The sequence below is a fragment of the Culicoides brevitarsis genome, chromosome 2, assembly GCF_036172545.1.
Source record: "Culicoides brevitarsis isolate CSIRO-B50_1 chromosome 2, AGI_CSIRO_Cbre_v1, whole genome shotgun sequence".
Taxonomy (NCBI): Eukaryota; Metazoa; Arthropoda; class Insecta; order Diptera; family Ceratopogonidae; genus Culicoides; species Culicoides brevitarsis.
In genome coordinates, this window is record NC_087086.1 from 3,384,389 (window position 1) to 3,403,308 (window position 18,920).

The window sequence follows — 18,920 nt, forward strand, 5'->3', positions numbered from 1 at the left end:
TTTAACTATTTTTTTAAATACTTAAATTTTAAATGATTTTTCTGTTCATCAAAAATTCCATCATTTCCCACAAATTCTTAATTTTTTTTTGCCATTTCATCGCAAATAAAATAAATCTCGTACCCATTTCAATCGAAAACTATCAAAAGCATGTCCAAAAAACGTCAAAACTTCAATCAATCAACCGAAAATTCTCTCGTTCGTGTCGTCGTCGTCGTCTCATAAATAATTTACAAACATTTAACCAAAATATCATTAACACATTTAATTTCATGCTTATTTCACGAAGAAGTGCGTAGGCAAGACCTACCACGATCTCGAAAACATGAAAATCATCGCAAGTGGCAGAAATCATCGAAACATGGCGCTGCAAATTATCTCGAGAAGCAGCATATTTTTATTTTCTGTGTCTCGTCTCTTTTTATTGTGGTTTGACTTGAATTTTTGTATGGCGGTAATTACACTCCTTTAATCGAATCGCACCTATTTAAATTTTTAGCTAAGCTTCTTTTTTTTATTTTTTGCGGTTCGTGAGTCAGTTTCTATCACGAGTTTTGTGAAATATTTTAGAATGTTATAATTTATTAGCTATTTTTTGCTATTTAGAAGAAAAAAAAGAAGAATTCGTTTGATTAATGATTATTTTATGTAAAAATATTTTTGTTAAAAATTTAAAAATTATTCGAAAAATTTTAAAAATTAAATAAATCAAAAAAAAAAATACTCAAGAGCTTCACAAGGTCTTCGCCGAGACTTTTTGAGTGTTATGAAGTAGGTCACAACAGTCCATTAAAATCGTATTTATCATCTTTCGAGTGACACCTAACAAACAACGCTGTAAGCCTACCTCAACAAAGGCACAAAAAAACGCCGTTGCAGCAATGAACTCACCCATATTTGTGTAAATTATGGCTCAAAATCGATTTAATGTCAGTTCAGTTCCTTAATTGACATGCTTCGATTCGAATTATTAATAGTAACAACAACAAGCGCGAACGAGAAGTCAAGGTTGATATTTGTGTGGTATCTTTTCCTCCTATTCCCCCCATATCGAAGCAACGCACAAAAAAAAACCCGAACAAATAGTTATTAATTTCAAATTATAAATCAAAGCGAGCAATTTGGTGAATTAATGATCCAATAATGAGGCTCAATTGTTGGCGCAGTGCTACATTCTAATTTTGCCAACACTTAACTGACATCTCCTTATTACTTTATTAAAAAGAATGACCGGACTTAATTTTTCATGTTGAATTAAAAGTAAAAAAAAAAATAATAAAAATTTATAAGAATTGCAACCTTGAACATTATTATTGCTGTTAAAGTTGAGCGAGTGTCGTGCAGACTGTCACAAGTTATTGGGCAGTTTTGTACCGGAAATTCGATTACAACCGGAGATAATGTCATTTTTGCGTTACTTGATGGATTTTTAGAGCAGATTTATGAATTGCGGTAGTTGAAAAATTATGATTTGAGGAATTTTTGTCGAATTAATAAATTTTAGAAAGGAAAATATTTGTCAAATATTTTTTAATTTTATTTTAATATAATTTATTAGATATTTTAAATATTTATTTATTAAATTTATTTATTTATTTACTTTATTTAAAAAAAATAATTTAATTAAAAAATTAATTTTAGCTTTGAAAAAAAATAAAAATGTTTAAAAGATATTTTAATTCACTTTTTTATTTATTTTTACCAATTTTTTTTTTTAAATTAATTTTTTTTATTAAAACCAAATTTTAAATTTTGAAAAAAAAATTATATAAATTTATAAAGAATTTTATTCAAAAATTAAAATTAAATTATTTTTTTATTTAAATTTAAAATTTAATTAAAAATTTATATTAAATACAATTTTAACTATAAAAAAAAAAATTATGTTTAAAAGTTTTTTTTTTTTTTTGAATTTTTTTTATTAAAAAAATTTTTAATTTAAACTATAAAAAAAATAATTAAAAATTTTATTCAAAAATTTAAATTAAATAATTTTTTTTATTTGATTGAAAAATTTAAATTAATAAGTTTAAAAAAAAATTCAAAATATTAAATTTAATTTAAGTTTAAAAAAAATTTAATCAAAAAATTAATTTAAAAAAAAATAAAATAAAAAAATAATATTAAAATAAAAATTGTTCAAAAAAAATTATTTTAATTTTTTTTTTGTAATTTTTGATTAAAAAATCATTAAGATTATGAAAAAATTTAAATTTTTATCTAAAAATAATTAAATCTTCCATAATTTTCTATTCAGATGACGAAAATTCTTTACAAAAATTAACATAAAATTAAATTGATGAATTTGTGGACAATTTTCAAACATTTTTTTCTTACCCAACCTTTATCTCACAAGCCATTAAACTAATATCAGTTCACCTAAACTGGGTTAGATTACGTTCAACATTATTCATAATCGCCTTATTTGTCTTTACGGACCAAAACCCGCTGCTGTTTGCATGCAAAAACAATTAGCTATTAATTTAAATTCAGCCTGATATGAGCTTTTTTGTGTTATTTATCGCTCTATTGTATTTTTTTCCATTAATAATAAAAAGTAAAGCGATATTTTCCTTTTTTTTCTGCTGCTTGCTGATAAATTCAAAGTGACTCACAGAAGCAAATTATGCCGTTCACTTTTTTTTTCGTTGTCGACGTTGTTTTATCAGCAAACGTGCTTTTGTTGCGATTTTTGCTTCAAATCTAATCATTATGTCAATGACTTGGACTAATCGTAAAATAACTTAAATTGGAACAAAACCTTGTTCGTTTTTTTTTTCAAAGCTTAGAAGTCATTTCCTTTTTCTTTGTATTTGATTTTTTGAACGAACTTGAAGTTTTTTTTTATCTAATCGCGATGCACCGACGATAAGCAAGTAAAGCTGAACAAATAGAAGCTTATCTGATAATTTTATTTATTATTTCTTCGAAGATCATGTCTAAATTATGAAAACATTCGGAGAGCGAAAAAAAATCTATAATTTATAATGTGTGACATGACAACTTTGAAATATAATTTCTTTAGAACGTTACCGAGATATACCTTTCAATTAAAGCTTTCATGAATCAGCATTTATTCGCTCGTATCGTCGTCGTCGTCAATGTGAGACAAAAAGCATGAGAAGATTTGCGCTGACATTACTCGAACTGCGTTCTATGGAAAAGTAAAGTAATGGAAAAAATGTCATTATTGGCACGACATGAAATAATTATCATGAGAAAATGGTCATGTTCACAGAAGTTAAATGTTCTCGCGGAGCAGCTTGTTTGCTTTTTTGTGAGAAATTCGTGTTTTGAAGTTTTTTTGAGAGAGATGCGAACTTTTATTTTAAATTTTATTTAATTTTTTTATAAAAAAAATAATTTAATTAAAATTTAATATTAATATTAATAAAATTTAATAAAATTTTTAATTAATTATAATTAAAAATTAATTAATTTAGTTAAATTAATTAATTTTAAAAAATTATTTTTTTTTAATTAAAATTTATTTTTTTTTTTAATTTTAAATTATTCATTTATTAATTATTTTATTTTATTAATTTATAAATTATTTATTTTTTTATAATTTTTATTTATTTTTCAGCTTTCGTTATTTTTAAATTGAAAATTATTTTTATAAAAAAAAAAAAAATAAAAAAAATTAATTAAATTAAATTAATTTAAAAAATTAAATTTTTAAATGAAATTTTTTAATATTTTTTCAAAATTTAGCAAAAAATATTTTATTTTTTTTTTTTTAATTAAATATTATTCATTCAAAATAATTAATTAATTTTAATTTTATTAGTTTGATTTAAAATTTTTAATTTATTAATTTCAAAGTAAATATTTTTTTTTGTAAGTATTTATTTTTTTTTGCAAATATTTATTTTATTATTTTATTAATTAAATTATTTACTGAAATTAATTATTTTGATTAATTAATTAAAAAAATGAAAAAAATTAAAATAAAATAAATTAAATTAAAAAAAATAAATAAATAATTAAATTAAAATTCAAAAAATTATTAAAACTTTAAGCTTCGCAATTTTTTAAAATTTCATAACTTTAATTTCAAACAAATTTTACTGATAATTGCTTTTGTTCTTTAAAAGTACAGCGGTAGCATCTTTCGTCTCAACCAAAGCAACTTTTTACTTGAAAGGCAATAGAGAGAGAGAGAGATGTTTCTAAATTTCTATTCATCACGATTCGAATTAAAAAGCCGTTTACTTTTTATCCCCATAAACGTGTTACTCACAATAAAAATAAATTAAATTACAAAACAAAATCATACTTAATTCTATATCATTAAATATTGAAAATGCAAGAAAAAATGTATGAAAATAAAAATAAAATGCCTTATGGGTATTGCCTTGAAATTGAAAATCATTGCGAATATCAAATGCTTCGCTCTACGTGGAAAAAATAGAAATCAACAAGTTGGCGATGATGGTGTTGCGAGACTGCTGCAAGCGCTTTTATTGCATTATCATTGTGTGTCGTTATGTTCGTGCATCGCCATCGACACATACAATTAAATCCTCAGTTCCTCGGCATGCAACGCGAGCACCTCTCATAGTAGTTTGGATAATTATTGTCGTGTTTGTCATTATTTACTCGCGATCGTATATTGGTCATTGGCAATTTAATCTCGCCGGTATTTTTGGGGTCATTGTACATTTCGTCGTAACTCACGTTGATCTCTCTCTCTCTAAAAAAACGATAGATTTCAAAATTTGGGCTAATTTCTGCTTCAAGACATTAATGCATTGACATGTCGCGACACAGGAAACCCAAAAAGTTGTAAAACTAACCGACAAAGAAGAAAAATAAACAAAAAAATTATTTAAAGTGAACCGAAAAATTTTTTTTCTCACAAAACATTAAAAAAAAAATTCTTGACATTTGATATCCGAATATTGAGTAAATATTTTTTAAAATTCATTCAACTTTTTTGAACGAAATTTGTTGCACAATGAAAATTACTCGCGGCAACGATCTTTCTTCATTGATTTGATGGTCGATTGTTCGTCATCGATGCGCATCGCGAACATTTTTAACGGCGGGATACAAATTTCAATTCCCATAAATGCGATTTTAATGCAAAAATATTCAAAAAAAAATGTAATAAAAACGTAAAAACAATAAAACTTTTTTTTCTTGAAGATCGGATCAGCAAAAATAAAAAAAAAAAAAATAATCATAAAAGATTAAGATCAATGTTTGGGAGGAAATTAAGAAAGTGTAACCGTGCGTCGGTTGACGTCGTGTAATGATAAATAAATGTGAAGTAATGAGACATTCGGATCATTGTCATCACGTTTGTAACAAATGTGTTTGTGTGGGTTAAGTGAACGAAGTTATGGTGTGTGAACTATTGTTTTATTGTTTTGTTTTGACAGGCAAGTGCAAATTGTGAGCAAAATAAACGAAATTTATTTAAAATGTATTAAAAATTTTACTTAAAATAGAAATTTTGGTTATAAAATTTTCTGAATTTGTATGAAATTTCTTTATTTTCTCGTAAAATTAAATAAATTATTTCAGAAAAGTAATTTAAAAGAATTTTTTTTAAATAAAATTTTAAAATATTTTTAATCTTATTTTATTTTTTAAATTTAGTTTTTTATTGAATTAAACTTTTTCATATTTTTTAAAATAATTATTATAAAAATTTAAAAATGTTTAATAAATAAATAAAATACTAATTTAAAAATAATTTATTGAAAATTTTAAAATAAAAAAATAAAATTTATTTTTTTATTTTAAATTAAAAAATTAAAAAAAAATATTTATTAAAAAATTTATTGAATTATTAAATTTAAATTAATTATTTTTTAAAATAATTTTTGATTCTCAACTTAAAAATTTATTATAAAAAAAAATTTTATTTAAATTTTTTTTTTTCTTATTTTTTTAAAATTTATTTTTATTAAAATATGATTGGATAAAAATATTTAATAAAATAAATAAATAAAATAATTATTTAAAAATTTTAAAACAAAAAAATAAAAAAATTAAATTATTTTTTTTTAAATAATCATATTAAAAAAATAAAAAATTATTTAATAAAATATTTATTGAATTATTAAATTTAAATTAATTATTTTTTAAAATAATTTTCGATTCTCAACTTAAAAATAATATTTAAAAAAAATATTTTCATAAAAATAAATCAGTTAAAAATTACCAAATTACAAAATTTATCATAAAAAAAAAAAAAATAAATTTTTAATAATTTTTTTGAATAATGTTCCCATAAAAATCTCAATTTTAAATGCATTCTTCCATAATTTTTAATTCATTTCTCAACTCAAAGTGCAAAAAACTTAATTGAAAATTATTACAAAGTAATTTTCAGCTGCTAAAAATGAAACAGACTATAAAAAAATATTCAGGTTTGTCTGCTACTCGAGTCCGTCAGTTGCTCATAACACATTAATTTCATACTTAATTGCCTCACATTTTGCCACAAACAACATTACCATCAAATGAAGAAGCAATTTTTTACCCAACCGAAATTTCGAAAGAGAGAAAAAAAAACTTCACTTGATGAATAAATGATAAATGAAATGATGAAAATTGCGAATTAATTGAGGTTACAATGCGAAATGAAATAAAATAAAAATGCGGTTTATGTCGAAATTGGCGCAGAAAGTAGGAGGATTGAAAATGTGAATTCAAAAAAAAAAATAAAATTTAAATCAGGATTAACAAACAAACGTCGCATCACGTTTTTTTTAAGTCTGGATAAATAAAATTAAATTAAATAAAAAAAAAAAAAAGTGAAGCCATAAGTTACGAATATCCGGATGTTGTTGAGAGTGCAAATGTGAAAATGTGCATGGCAAGGCAACATAATTTACGAAAAAAATAAAAAATAAAATGAGAAAAAACCTGTCTTGTCTGGATCAAAAACGCATCTTACATTCACTTAAAAAGAGCGAAACTCGAGACCTGCCAACGACGGCATATCAATGTCAATTTTTTTTTTATTTTTTCGTTTAATTCGTGAAATATAAAGAACGCAGGGACGACGACGATGAACGGATAAGAAAAGAGAACAGAGATTTAAGGAAATTTAAGGTTTTTTAATTGAATTAACAGACGGATTTTCGTGTTTTTATGCAAAAATGGCAATAAATGCACGAAAAAAAGATGTAATTTTGTCCAATTAAATTTTATTTTATTTTCGTGATTTCTTCTGAATTTAAAAAAATAACTTTTTTAAAAGTTCTGAAAAAAAAATTTTAAATGTGCTTAAATTTCCCTTTCACTCACATGATGAACGTATGTTAATTGAGCGATTACCAACCCAATTAATTGCAAAGCCCTCGTAATATAACGGTTTCATTGTTACACCATCATCATCATCATCATTCAAAGCAAATTGCAGATCATTCACAACAATTAAATTCCTCATGTAAGCAATTTTTTCAAGTACATACGTAAATGAACAAATGGAAGAAAGAGAGCAAATAAATTAAACAAGTGAATTTTTTTTATATAATTTTTAATGCACATTACCATTAGGTACAAAATTAAATACCGACACATTAAAATTTTAGCATTTAAATAGAAAAGTCGGCATTGTTGGCAGAAATTTTAATGGAGATCGTTGTGAAAACGACTTGGGAGGTTGAATAATGAAGCGAGGAGAGAAAAGAAAATAATAGAGGAAGGTGATCTATTGCGATTTTGATTTCCGCCCTTTTTTAAGAGTGCCCTGTGGTATATTAAAAAATAAATTTTACTCTTAAAGTGAGTTTTTATGTCACTTAAAATTAAAATTTTAATCAAAAGAGATCAATAATTAATAAAATTAAAAAAAATAATTAAACTAATTTTTTTATCGAACTTTATTAAATAAAAATTAATAAAAAATTAAATTAAAATTAATCAAATAAAAAATTATTATATTATTAAAATTAAAATAGTTAAAAAATATTTAATTTTAATTTAATTAAAATATTTATTAATAATATATTCAATTTAATTTAATTTTTTATTTATATTTTAATTTTTAATTAAAAATAATAATATTTTTAATTAATTAAAAATTCTTAAATTTATTTTTTTAATTAGAAATATTTTTGAAAAATAAATTTTATTATTTTTAATAATAATTTAATTTTTTTTAAAATTTTTCATAATTAAAAAATTTTGTCAGTATTTAAATAATAATTTAAGAGAAAATTATTTAAAACAATAATTTTCAAAAAATAATAAAATAAGAAACTCAAATCTAAATTTCTTCTATTTTTGAACCACAGAGCAATTCAAAAATACTTTAAATATTACCACGAAAATTAAACCGCCTCGAAATGAGAGTGAAAACATCTGACCTAATGTTCTCTTCATTAATTTTAAGCCATCTCTCAAGTACTTTCGAAAAAAAAATTAATCACACCGATGAAAGTGATATTCCCAGATTTCTTCATTGAAACATCAAATGAAGATCAAAAAATTTAAATTTACTCGATTAAATCGTGTCTTTTGAACGGACAAGACAAAACAAAATGAGATTCATCACAACTCGAGACAAAAACTGACTGACACAACAATGTCTGTGTCAAGTTCATGTAAAGCGAGAAAAAAATAATTAATCTTTGTAAAGAAAGTAATTAAAATTAGCATATTTTCCGACTTTCTTGACTTATTATTTACATCTTGGGAGTTTAAAAAGACAAAAACTTGAAAAAAAAAATTTACATTCCGAGAAAAAGTTTTAATTAACATGTTAAATTTTATGTCACATTTTAATTCAAATTTAAAAAAAAATATTTAGCTATTTAAAATTTTTAAATTTTATTAATCAAAAAAAAAATAAATAAATTTAATAATAAATTAAAAAATAATTATTTTTTTTTTAATATTTTTTTTATTTCTATTTTTTTTTTTATTTTTTTATTTTATTTTTTTTTTTTTTTTTTTTGAAAAAAAATTTTTTTTTATTATAATTTTTAATATTTTTTTTTTAATTTTATTTTATTTTATTTTTTTTTTAATTTTGATTAAATTTTTTTTTTATAATTTTTTAAAAATTAGGACCTTCGTTATATTAAAAAATTGAGAAACTTACCTCTTGGCAACTCCAAAAATACAAATCATCAGCTTTTGAATTTAAAATAAAAGCAAATCTTTTGAAATACCCTCCAATGCACAAAACTAATCCAATTAATATCCAACCACATTTTTCGCACTCGTCGTCGTCAATGAAGTTTATTGATCTCTTTGCTGAAAAAAAAATAAACCACATTTACATGCATCAACAAGTCAAGTCAGTCGAACATATGCAAAAAAAAACTTGTTAAAGTCTCTTAATTTCGCCAATAAGCAAATGCAATTACGAGACATGTTTTGAGGCGAGGTGAATTGAACCTATTGAACTACTTTTTATTCATTAGTCTCTCTCTCTCTTTTTTTCTCCTCCGCTTTTCAAATTTATTTCCATTCACGCACTTTTGATGCCTTGCAGCATCTAAGCTTTTTTTGTTCATTTCAGCAAAAAATTGCAATCGACTCATAAAATAAATAAATAAAGACTTAATCGTGATCACGCCGAATGCCGTGAATGTGTGATGTGAAAGTATTTTCTAACACATCAGAAGTTTTTTACTCTCTCTCTATCTCGGGGTATCGAGAAACGTTCAATAAATCACAGATTTATCCATTTTTCGCCTTATAGAGAAAAAAAATCATAATTACAACAAAAGTTGGTCAGTAGTTGAACTACATTCATATTTATTTCTTCACATGCTTTTTTCGCATATCTATTTATTGTATTAGGAGAATGGAATGAGGAAAAAAAGCACGAAGGCGTTCACTATAGTGACAGAAAACAGTATGCTGCACCCAAAAATGACCATTTCTGATACAATTCCATATTCGCATTTATTAACAGAAATTTTTATTAATGAGTAGAAATATTTTACGGCGAGCGATTTTTTGCATTTTAAAAGCACTTTGAATGAAACAAGGGTTCGACATGAAACGGAAGGCTTTTTGCGAGCACTTTGGAGCTTTTCTTTTTAAAAGTTGACCTAAAAATGTTTGAATGAATGTTTTATTTATTGAATTGCCTTTTACTTGCAGTCGTCATTTGATATCATTTACACATTTTTTTCCCATAAATGTCTCAAATATGCCAACTTTTCTACGAATGAGTGAAGTACGAATGCACATCAGGTGAATGTAAATATAAAAAAAAAATAAATAATACAAAAATTGAATTAAAAGTTGTCATTTTTATTTTTTGAGATATTAAAAGCGCTTTTAAAACTAAAAAAATATTTTTTCATTCAAAAAAATTTTTTTTTTGATTTAAATAATTTTTTAAAAATTATTAAAGCGCCATCTACCGTATATTTTTTTCTAAGAAAAATCTGTCATTCGATTTTTTTTAATTTTAATAAATTTATTTAAAGCGCCATCTATTGTATAATTTTTTAAAGAAAAATCTACAAGATCAAAAATTTTTTAATTTCTTATAAAAATATCGCAAAAAAGATCAATTGAGACAAATTTTTATCTCAAACTAAAGACAATTTTTAATTTAAAAAATTTTTAAAGCGCCATCTTCTGTATAATTTTTCAATTAAAAATCTTTGAGATCAAAAAATTGCAAATTTTTTTCCAAAATATAGCAAAAAAGTTTTGTATCGATTTTTTTATATTTTTAAAAAAAATACATTTAAAGCGCCATCTATTGCATAATTTTTCACGAAAAATTTTCATTATTAAAAATTTTTTAAATTTCTGATAAAAATATCGCAAATGAAAAATTTAAAAATTCTTTAAATACAAATTTTTTCTCGAACTAAAGACAAAAAGCATTATCAACTTTCTTACATATCGTCAAAAACGCCGTTCACAAAAAAAAATGTAAATGGTGTTAAATCGTGATCGGAATGTTTGTACTGATTTAATTTATTACTTTGATACGCGTAGACAGCTAATCAAAGAAGAGAGAAAGAAAAAAAAAATTTTCGATGTTATTGATTTTTTGTTGTTGTAAATTGCTTGTAAATTTTTGATCGATTGATTGCTTCAATTTTCAACCTGATTTTTTTTTTCGTAATTGCACTGAAAACCGATAAATCGTCAATTAACCTGCCCAGCTGATTGTTTCCTCTCATAAATCATCCGAGAGTGAAACTTATTGATGCAGGTCGGAATTAGGTCGTCTCAGTGTGTTTTGGGAGCTTTGAAAGTTAATCCTCTGTCAAATATTTTGTTGTAACGAACGAATAAACGACCTTCGATCGATAATAAAAATATTCGTTTAAAATACGTCAAAAAATGTAACAATTGCTCCAATAAAAAAATATTTGTATCAAGGTTCATCAAATATGCCGCGTTATCAAAAAAATAACAAATTAAACCCAAAATATTTACTTACTTCCAAAATGTGTTTGCAGCTGTTTTTCCATCGTCGTCGTCGTCAACCGCAAGTTACGTCAAAAGAAACGCAAGTTGAAGAATGTCGTCGAGTCAGAATTGAGAGACTTTCACTTGGTAATCCTGTTGTCGTTTATTGAGTGTCTTGTTTTTCTTTTTTTTTTTTCTTTACATAAGAAGGCAACTATCTCACCCACGAGTCATTTGTCTCGCTGAGTATCTCGTGTCCCATATCTCGAAAAAAAAAACTTTTGTTATTTTACCACAATTTAAGCTCATTTACAATCGCATTACAAATATTTTAAATCGATAATGTGATCTTTTGTCCTATGGTCAAAAAATGGGATGAATTTTACCTGTTTGTTTTGTTCCAATTTAGTTCATTTTTCTTCATGCTTCAGAATCAAGCCAATTTTTTAGCTAAAAAAATGAATGATATAAAAAGTTTAAATTAAAGTAAAAATAATAAAATATTAATTAAATTTAATTTTTTTAATTTTTAAAAATATAACTCTTAAAATTTTTATATATCTTTTTAAAATTAAAATCAATATTTTTTATATAATTAGAAAATTATTATAAAAAAATAAATATAAATTAAATGATTTTTTTTTAATTAAAATATAATTCTGAATTTCAATTTATAATATTTTTTATAAAAAAAATATTTTTTAATGCTAAAAAATATAATTTTTAATTAAAAATTTTTAATTTTTTTTTTAATTAAAATTAATTTCTTTTATTATTTTTAAAAAAATTTTTTTTATTTTTTTTTTTATTAAAAATAATTCTGAAATTCAATTTATAATTTATTTTATGTAAAAAAAATTTTTTTAATTTAAAAAAAAATTAAAACTCTCATTATTTAGTTTTTTTTTTTTTTAAAAAAAATATTTTTTAATTTTTAGAAAAAAAAAATTTTCATTTAAATTGTAAAGTTTTTTTAAAAAAAATATTTTTAAAATTTATTTTATTTTTTTTTATAAAAAAAAATTACATTTTTTTTTTTTAATATAAATTAAATTTTTTTTTAAATAAAAAAGTTTAAAAAATGTAAAGACTTACCTCAAAACGATTTGTATTCAACAAAATACTCCTTGAACTAAAATTCATCCATTTCCAATCCGCAGTGTGAGGAAAGAATCAACAACCATTAATCACCCCTCGCGTACTTTATGCGTTTTTTACAACAACAACAACAATAATAATAATGCACAGCAAAGCCTCGATTGTGCAATAATTCCAATAATTAATGTATGTTGAGACCTTTCTGTTTGTTCAAGCAAAGGATGACATCATCATCAGCCAACTAGCTCGCAGTAAGAGTCCCGCATAGAAAGAATCGATGCATGCAATATTTTTACATTTCGACGACTTGTTGTCGCTCGAACGATTCGAATTTCGTAATAAGCAACTGACTAATTGTCGAACGAACGGTGATTTACATAAATGAAGAAAAAGTTCATTAATTGTCGGTTAATTACTTGCCATATGTTCACGTTCAGCAATCAGCGTGATATCGAAAATTTCAATTAATTTGATGAAGATGATAACGAGTCGTTTCGTTGCATGGAATGGTCGAGTGAGTGTCACACACGTAGTTGATAGACTTGACATGATAAACGAGAAATTTTAATATATTAAACGTTGTTGTTAGTAAATATTGCTCCGCATGCGACAGTCATAAAAAAGTAAATACAGCTGGTTAATTACGTGAGATGGAATATTGTGACGTTTCTTCAGCTGAATTGGGAAGTTACGTCGAAAATGTGGTTAGAAGGAGGAAAATTTCAGTTTGTCATAAAAACTTGTGATGTGATGATATAATTTGAATTAAAAGTTAAATAGAAAAATTTTTTACATCTGAAAATCTGTAAGAAAAAAAAATATTAAAAAAATTATTTTTTTCTGCAATACCGTAATGTAAATAATTCTTATGAAAAAAAAATAATCCGTTCGTGAAACTTGAATTTTAACTGAAATTTCGTTTTTTTTAAATATTTTTAACAATTTTTTTTTAAATAAATTATTTTAATGAATTTTTATTATTATTTTTTTAATTTATGAAATAATTTAAAATTTGTCTAAAAAAATAAAATAAAATAAAATGTAAATAAAATAAAATTTTTTAAATTTTAATAATTATTATTATAATTAAATAAATATTTATAAAATAAATAAATAAAAAAAATAAAATTTTCTTTTAATTTATAATTTTTTTTAATTATTTTATTTAATTTATTTTTTATATTTAATTTAATTTTTATTCTTATTTAAAATTTTTTACACATTCTCAAATAATTTAATTTTGTAGAAAAAATTAAAATTTAAATAAAAAAAAATTAAGGAAATGTTTTTAATTGATTTTTATATAAAAAAATATTTTTTTAGGAATTGAATCAAAAATTGCAAAAAATTATCTTTAGAAAAAATTAATTAAATTTTAAAAAATTAATAAAAATTTTATATTTAAATTTAAAAAAAAAAAATAAAAAAAATTTTAAATTAAAATATTATAATAAAATAAAAAATTAAATTCAACAAAAAAAATAAATAAATAAAATAAAACAAAAAAAAATAAAAATAATTAATTTATTTTTTAAATTTGTAACTTATTTTTTTCCATAAGAATTATATAAATTACGGTAATTCAACTTACTTGTTATCAAAAGTCCTTCAGTTATAATCAAACACTTCCCATCTATTTAAAAATTTCTAAGAAATTTTTTATCTTCATTGTTGCAACTTTGGACTCTAAAATTAAACGCAGTTATTACGAAAAATCACACAAACTGCGATAACACAAGTGAGCAATCAACTCGATTGCAAGATAAGCCTCCTCGTCTGACATTCAAGCGATAAAAAAATTTTTTGGTGTGTCAGTTTGCAAATAAAAAAAAAGCAAAACAATTAACTTTGATAACATATTTTTAGCTAAAATGACTAAACATTTTTTTTTTTCTTTTTAATTTCAGAATCAATTAACGACGAACAACACGATAACCTTGAATGGCACTCATCTCCTTGAATCATCGACAGATCCAACCGAGATGAGTCCCGAATCGAAAATCAAGTCGCGACAAAGTTTCTTGCGGAAACGCGTTCAAAACATCGGCGCACTCGACTACGAGCTCGAACGAAAATGTCGCGAACAGCAACTTTCCAAAGTCCTTCGGGCACTCCTCTTTGTCGAGTCAAAGCTACGGAGCGAACAAATGATCATCAGGAAGCAACTTTGCGAGAAGGACGATGTGATAAATCGACAAATGTGCACAATACGAAATCTAAAGCGGAAATACGGCGATACGGAAGAGAACGACGAAAAGGTTGGAGATGCGGCGCAATTTTGTCCCAAATGTCGAAAAAACTACTATTTGTACGAAACGAAGTCAGTTGGAGTTCAAGTAGCAACAGATTCATCGGAAAATGAGGAGTTAAATAATGGTAAATTTTCAAATTTTATGAATTTTTTTTTCAAATTTCAAAAAAAAAATTTTTTTTTAGAAAACTCCTCCATCCAAAGCGTCGAATACATGTCATCGAGCGAAGAAGCCGATTCCTTCAATTCCTTCCTCGGTGCTCGTCGAAGTCGCAAATACACAAGTAAACGTTCCTTCAAAGACTTTTTCGCGGGAAAAGCCAATTCGACGCGCGACATGAGCAGTTCCGAGCGCAGCTTTTATTCGGAAGCGACAAACAAGCAAGACAGTGATAAGGAGAACAATCTTTCGGAATCGAATTACGGTTCAACGGGCACCGAAAGTGTTTATAGCAACTTTATCAATAACATGCATGGCATCAAGTCACCCGTTATTAGTCCTGTGAAGTCAATTTTGAATGAGACTTTTAGTTCGAATGCGAGCAGCAAAAGTAACGGCTTTGATGAGACTGTAATTTATGGAAATTCTGAGACAAATGATGCGAAAAAGAGTGAAAATGAGGACTGTGATGCTAGTCAGAAGTACACGAAAGACATGGAAGTCAAACAAGGGGTTGAACTATCGGAAGATTGGTATGCGAGTAATAGCGATATGGAAGAAAACGGGACAGAAAATGGATTTAGCAAAGTTTATGGGCAGTCCGCGGGTAATCCTGTGCTTGATTGTGTGAATCAGGTAAATTATTAATTTTGAAGCTACGGGAAAAATTTTTTATACCTTTTTTTCAATAATTAATATCGAGTTTGGAACATAAATTGAAGTTTTATAGTTGAGAATATCCTAAATTTTGAATTTTGCCCAAAAAAAAATGTTCAAAATCTTTAAAATAATATTTTTTTAAGAAAAAAAAAATAATTAATTAAAAATAATTTAGGCCGCTCCAAATGAAAATCGAAAATAAAGTCCGATGCCCCATTTCAAAAGTCAAAAATCCAATGGGGCAAAATAAAAAAAAAAAGTTAAAAATTTCATCAAAAATTGCCGTTTTAGGTGAATTTTCATAATTTTTTAAGATGTTTTTAGAAATTTTTTTTAAAAAGTTTTAAATTTTAAATAATTTTTGTTTAAAAATCGTAATTTAACATAAATTTTTTTTACAAAATTTTTGAATTTATTTTTCAAATTTTTTTTGACAGTTTTATTATGAATTTTTTTTTTTCTTTAATTTTTAATATGAAAAATCTATTTTAAATTAGCAAATCTCAAAAAAGATAATTAAAAAAATAAATAAAAAATATTTAACACTCAAAAATAGTTAAAAATTTTGTCATTTTGTATGAAAATAGTATTTCAAATTTTTTTTTTTATTTTGCCCCCCCATTTCATTTTTTGTACTTTATTTTTGATTTTCATTTGGAGCGGCCTTAATATTAAAAAAAATATATGAATTTCTAATGAAATTTTGAAATTTTTAATATTTTTATTTAAATTTATTAGAATGAATTTTTATTAATTTATTTATTTTTTTTATTTTATGAGAAATAATTCAAAATTTGTCTGAATAATTGCTAAAAAAAATCTAAAAATTAATGCAAAAAAAATATTGTTATATTGACTTTAAATTTGATTTTCCATTAATTGTTTTCAATTTTTTTTAATTATATAATTTTTAAAAAAAAAATATTTTTTATTTATTTTTTTTTAAATTTTAAGTATAAAGTATAAATTATTTTTTTAAAATTTGGAAAAAAATTAGAAAAAAATAAAATAATTTTTTGAACCAGAAATCAATATATTTTCTGAAAAAAAAATTCTTTTTACTTTTTTGTAACTTTTTAATTATTATTTAATTAAATTAAAAAAAAATTATTTTATTTTATATCAAAATATCGAAAAAAAATTGTCCATCGCATGAAATTTAAAAAAAAAATCATTACTTACCATATTTTTTTTCTGTTTCAGATCCTTCTTCAAGCCAACAACGATGACTTAAATGACAAGGATGATGCACCAATAACTCCTTCTCGTACCCCATCAACGCCTCGTTCAAAACGCGTACATTTTTCCAACCAAAATACCATCCATACATCGCCGTCACAAATTGCCTCACGTGCCCCTTATCCCATCATGGAACAAGATGAGCAACAAAATCACTTTCATTACGATGTCCCATTGAACTACACGAACGACTATGAACAACTTGGGTCGCAACTCAGTAGTTCGAATCATTATGTCGATATGGAATCCAAAATGAGTTCCGAGGAAGCTCTCGAAGCTTTGGATAAAGAAATGATCAAACGCGGCATCAAAACTCCTCCAGCTTTACCGCCAAAGCCTGCCAACTTGATTCGTTTACAGAAACAACTTTGCGCGCGTTCTCCAAGAATCGTTTTGCGATCTCCGGCGAGTGTTAAAGGAAGTCCCTCGACCATCGATGGCTCCGAACCGGACTATTGCTCAATTTCTGACGTAAAAGAGACAAAAACCGTCCAAATTGTTGCCGAAATTCACAAAGAAGATTGCAGCTTGAACGACTATTCCTCCGTTCAGAATGGAAATCAACCGGAAAACACCGAAAATGGCAACGATGACGACAGCGAAGAACTGGAAGAGTCTTTTGAAGATGTCCCCAAGTTGCCAATGGTAACGGAAATCATCCCACCGAAGAAGAAAGACATGAACAAGTTCATTGGCTTGGATAACTACATCACGAAATCGCCTTATAAGTATCAAGCGATCCGCAGTAGTCTCACGAATCGGCAGAAAATTGCGCAAATTCTCGCGGAAATAACCAAAACATCGCCGTCGAATCGTACAGCGTCGCCAGCTACAACGCCAACGTACGACAGTCCCGTAAATCATCCCGCTGTGAGTCCCTTATCGGATCAAAACCCGGATTCGCAATCGAGCAACAACGAACACAAATCCGCCTTTGATTGGTACATCAAAGAAACGGTGTCAAAACGTCCCAGTATTATTCATGAGGAGCCTTCGAACCCCGAGGAACAGGAAAATGACGAGAATCAACAACAAAATGACGCGGAAAAGGTCGAAAGACCCTCAGATCCCATCACGCAAGATCCGATTTTCTACAGCGGCGACGAAGCAGAGGAATTTCGAAAGGGAAAAGCGAAACAAGCGTTGTTCAAAAACATGATCGCACTCGCGGAAACTCCCGCAAAGCTCAAAGGTGATAAAAACTACCAATTTTTCTTGGAGAATTCGGGTCTCAGTTCGAAACCCATTTTGCCGCGCAAGAAGAGAATGTACTATACGGGACCTTTTGTGTGAAAATTTTTATCTTGCCACGCATTTGCAACGAATTTAAGTTTTAATCAGTCATTTTCTCTGCTTTTATTGCTCATTTAATGCTTTTATCCCCCCTTTGATGTTAATTAAAATTTTCCTGCTTTCTTAAATAATTAAACAAAAAATATTTTAATTACTATCAAAAAGTATTGCTATTAAAATTAAGCCCAGAAATATTTATTGTAACAAAAAGGACATCAAAAATTAATGAATTGAGTGAAAAAGTGAATAAAAAATATTTAATGAATAATAATAATTTTTTTGTTGAATTTTATCAAAAATAAAAAAAAATCTTTTATTTTCATCTCGTTTGAAATTTAAACCAGGTGAGTTTGTAATTTTCATTTAAATAATTTCCATAGCAACTTTTAATAAATGTCAAGTTTTGATAAAAATTTAATTTAATTTCCTCACTCGAAAAATGTAAAATTTTACAGAACCCACAAACGTAATAACTTGCGTCATTCTATGCATTATATTATTATGATTCACCATAAATTTCTTTGTTTTGTCTTGTCTTGTCATAGAAACACATTGCACACGTTCAAAAATTGCATGGATAATAAAGAGAGACAACTTCTACCGAGCAATCATTATAAAAGGCAGTAAAGTCATAAAAGTTGGTTGCAAAAATGAACGAAATGCACGCTTTTATGCCGAGAGATTGTACCTTGTAATAATAGAAAAATATGTAATTGAGGGCAGTCTTGACAAGATATTGTTGCCAGTTTGTTTGGAATATAGGCATTTGCGTCGCTTCGTATTATGATTTGAATGGCAAAGAAAAATGATGGAAAATTTGTTTTTGGTATGAAGAAATTTTTGAAGAGATGTTTTTAAATTTTT

The 18,920-nt window shown here is 25.1% G+C and overlaps 1 protein-coding gene across 2 annotated transcripts in view; it reads left to right on the plus strand.

The window, feature by feature from the left end:
* LOC134830008 (uncharacterized) overlaps positions 1-18,297 on the plus strand; it is a 31,973-nt gene extending 13,676 nt beyond the window's left edge. For both annotated transcript variants that reach the window (XM_063843344.1, XM_063843345.1), the window contains exons 3-5: positions 14,361-14,829; positions 14,890-15,500; positions 16,728-18,297. In XM_063843344.1, coding sequence (XP_063699414.1) covers positions 14,361-14,829; positions 14,890-15,500; positions 16,728-18,056 — 2,409 coding nt within the window. In that variant the 3' untranslated portion in view covers positions 18,057-18,297. The remainder of the gene's footprint in view (positions 1-14,360; positions 14,830-14,889; positions 15,501-16,727) is intronic.
* The last annotated feature ends 623 nt before the right edge of the window (positions 18,298-18,920 follow it).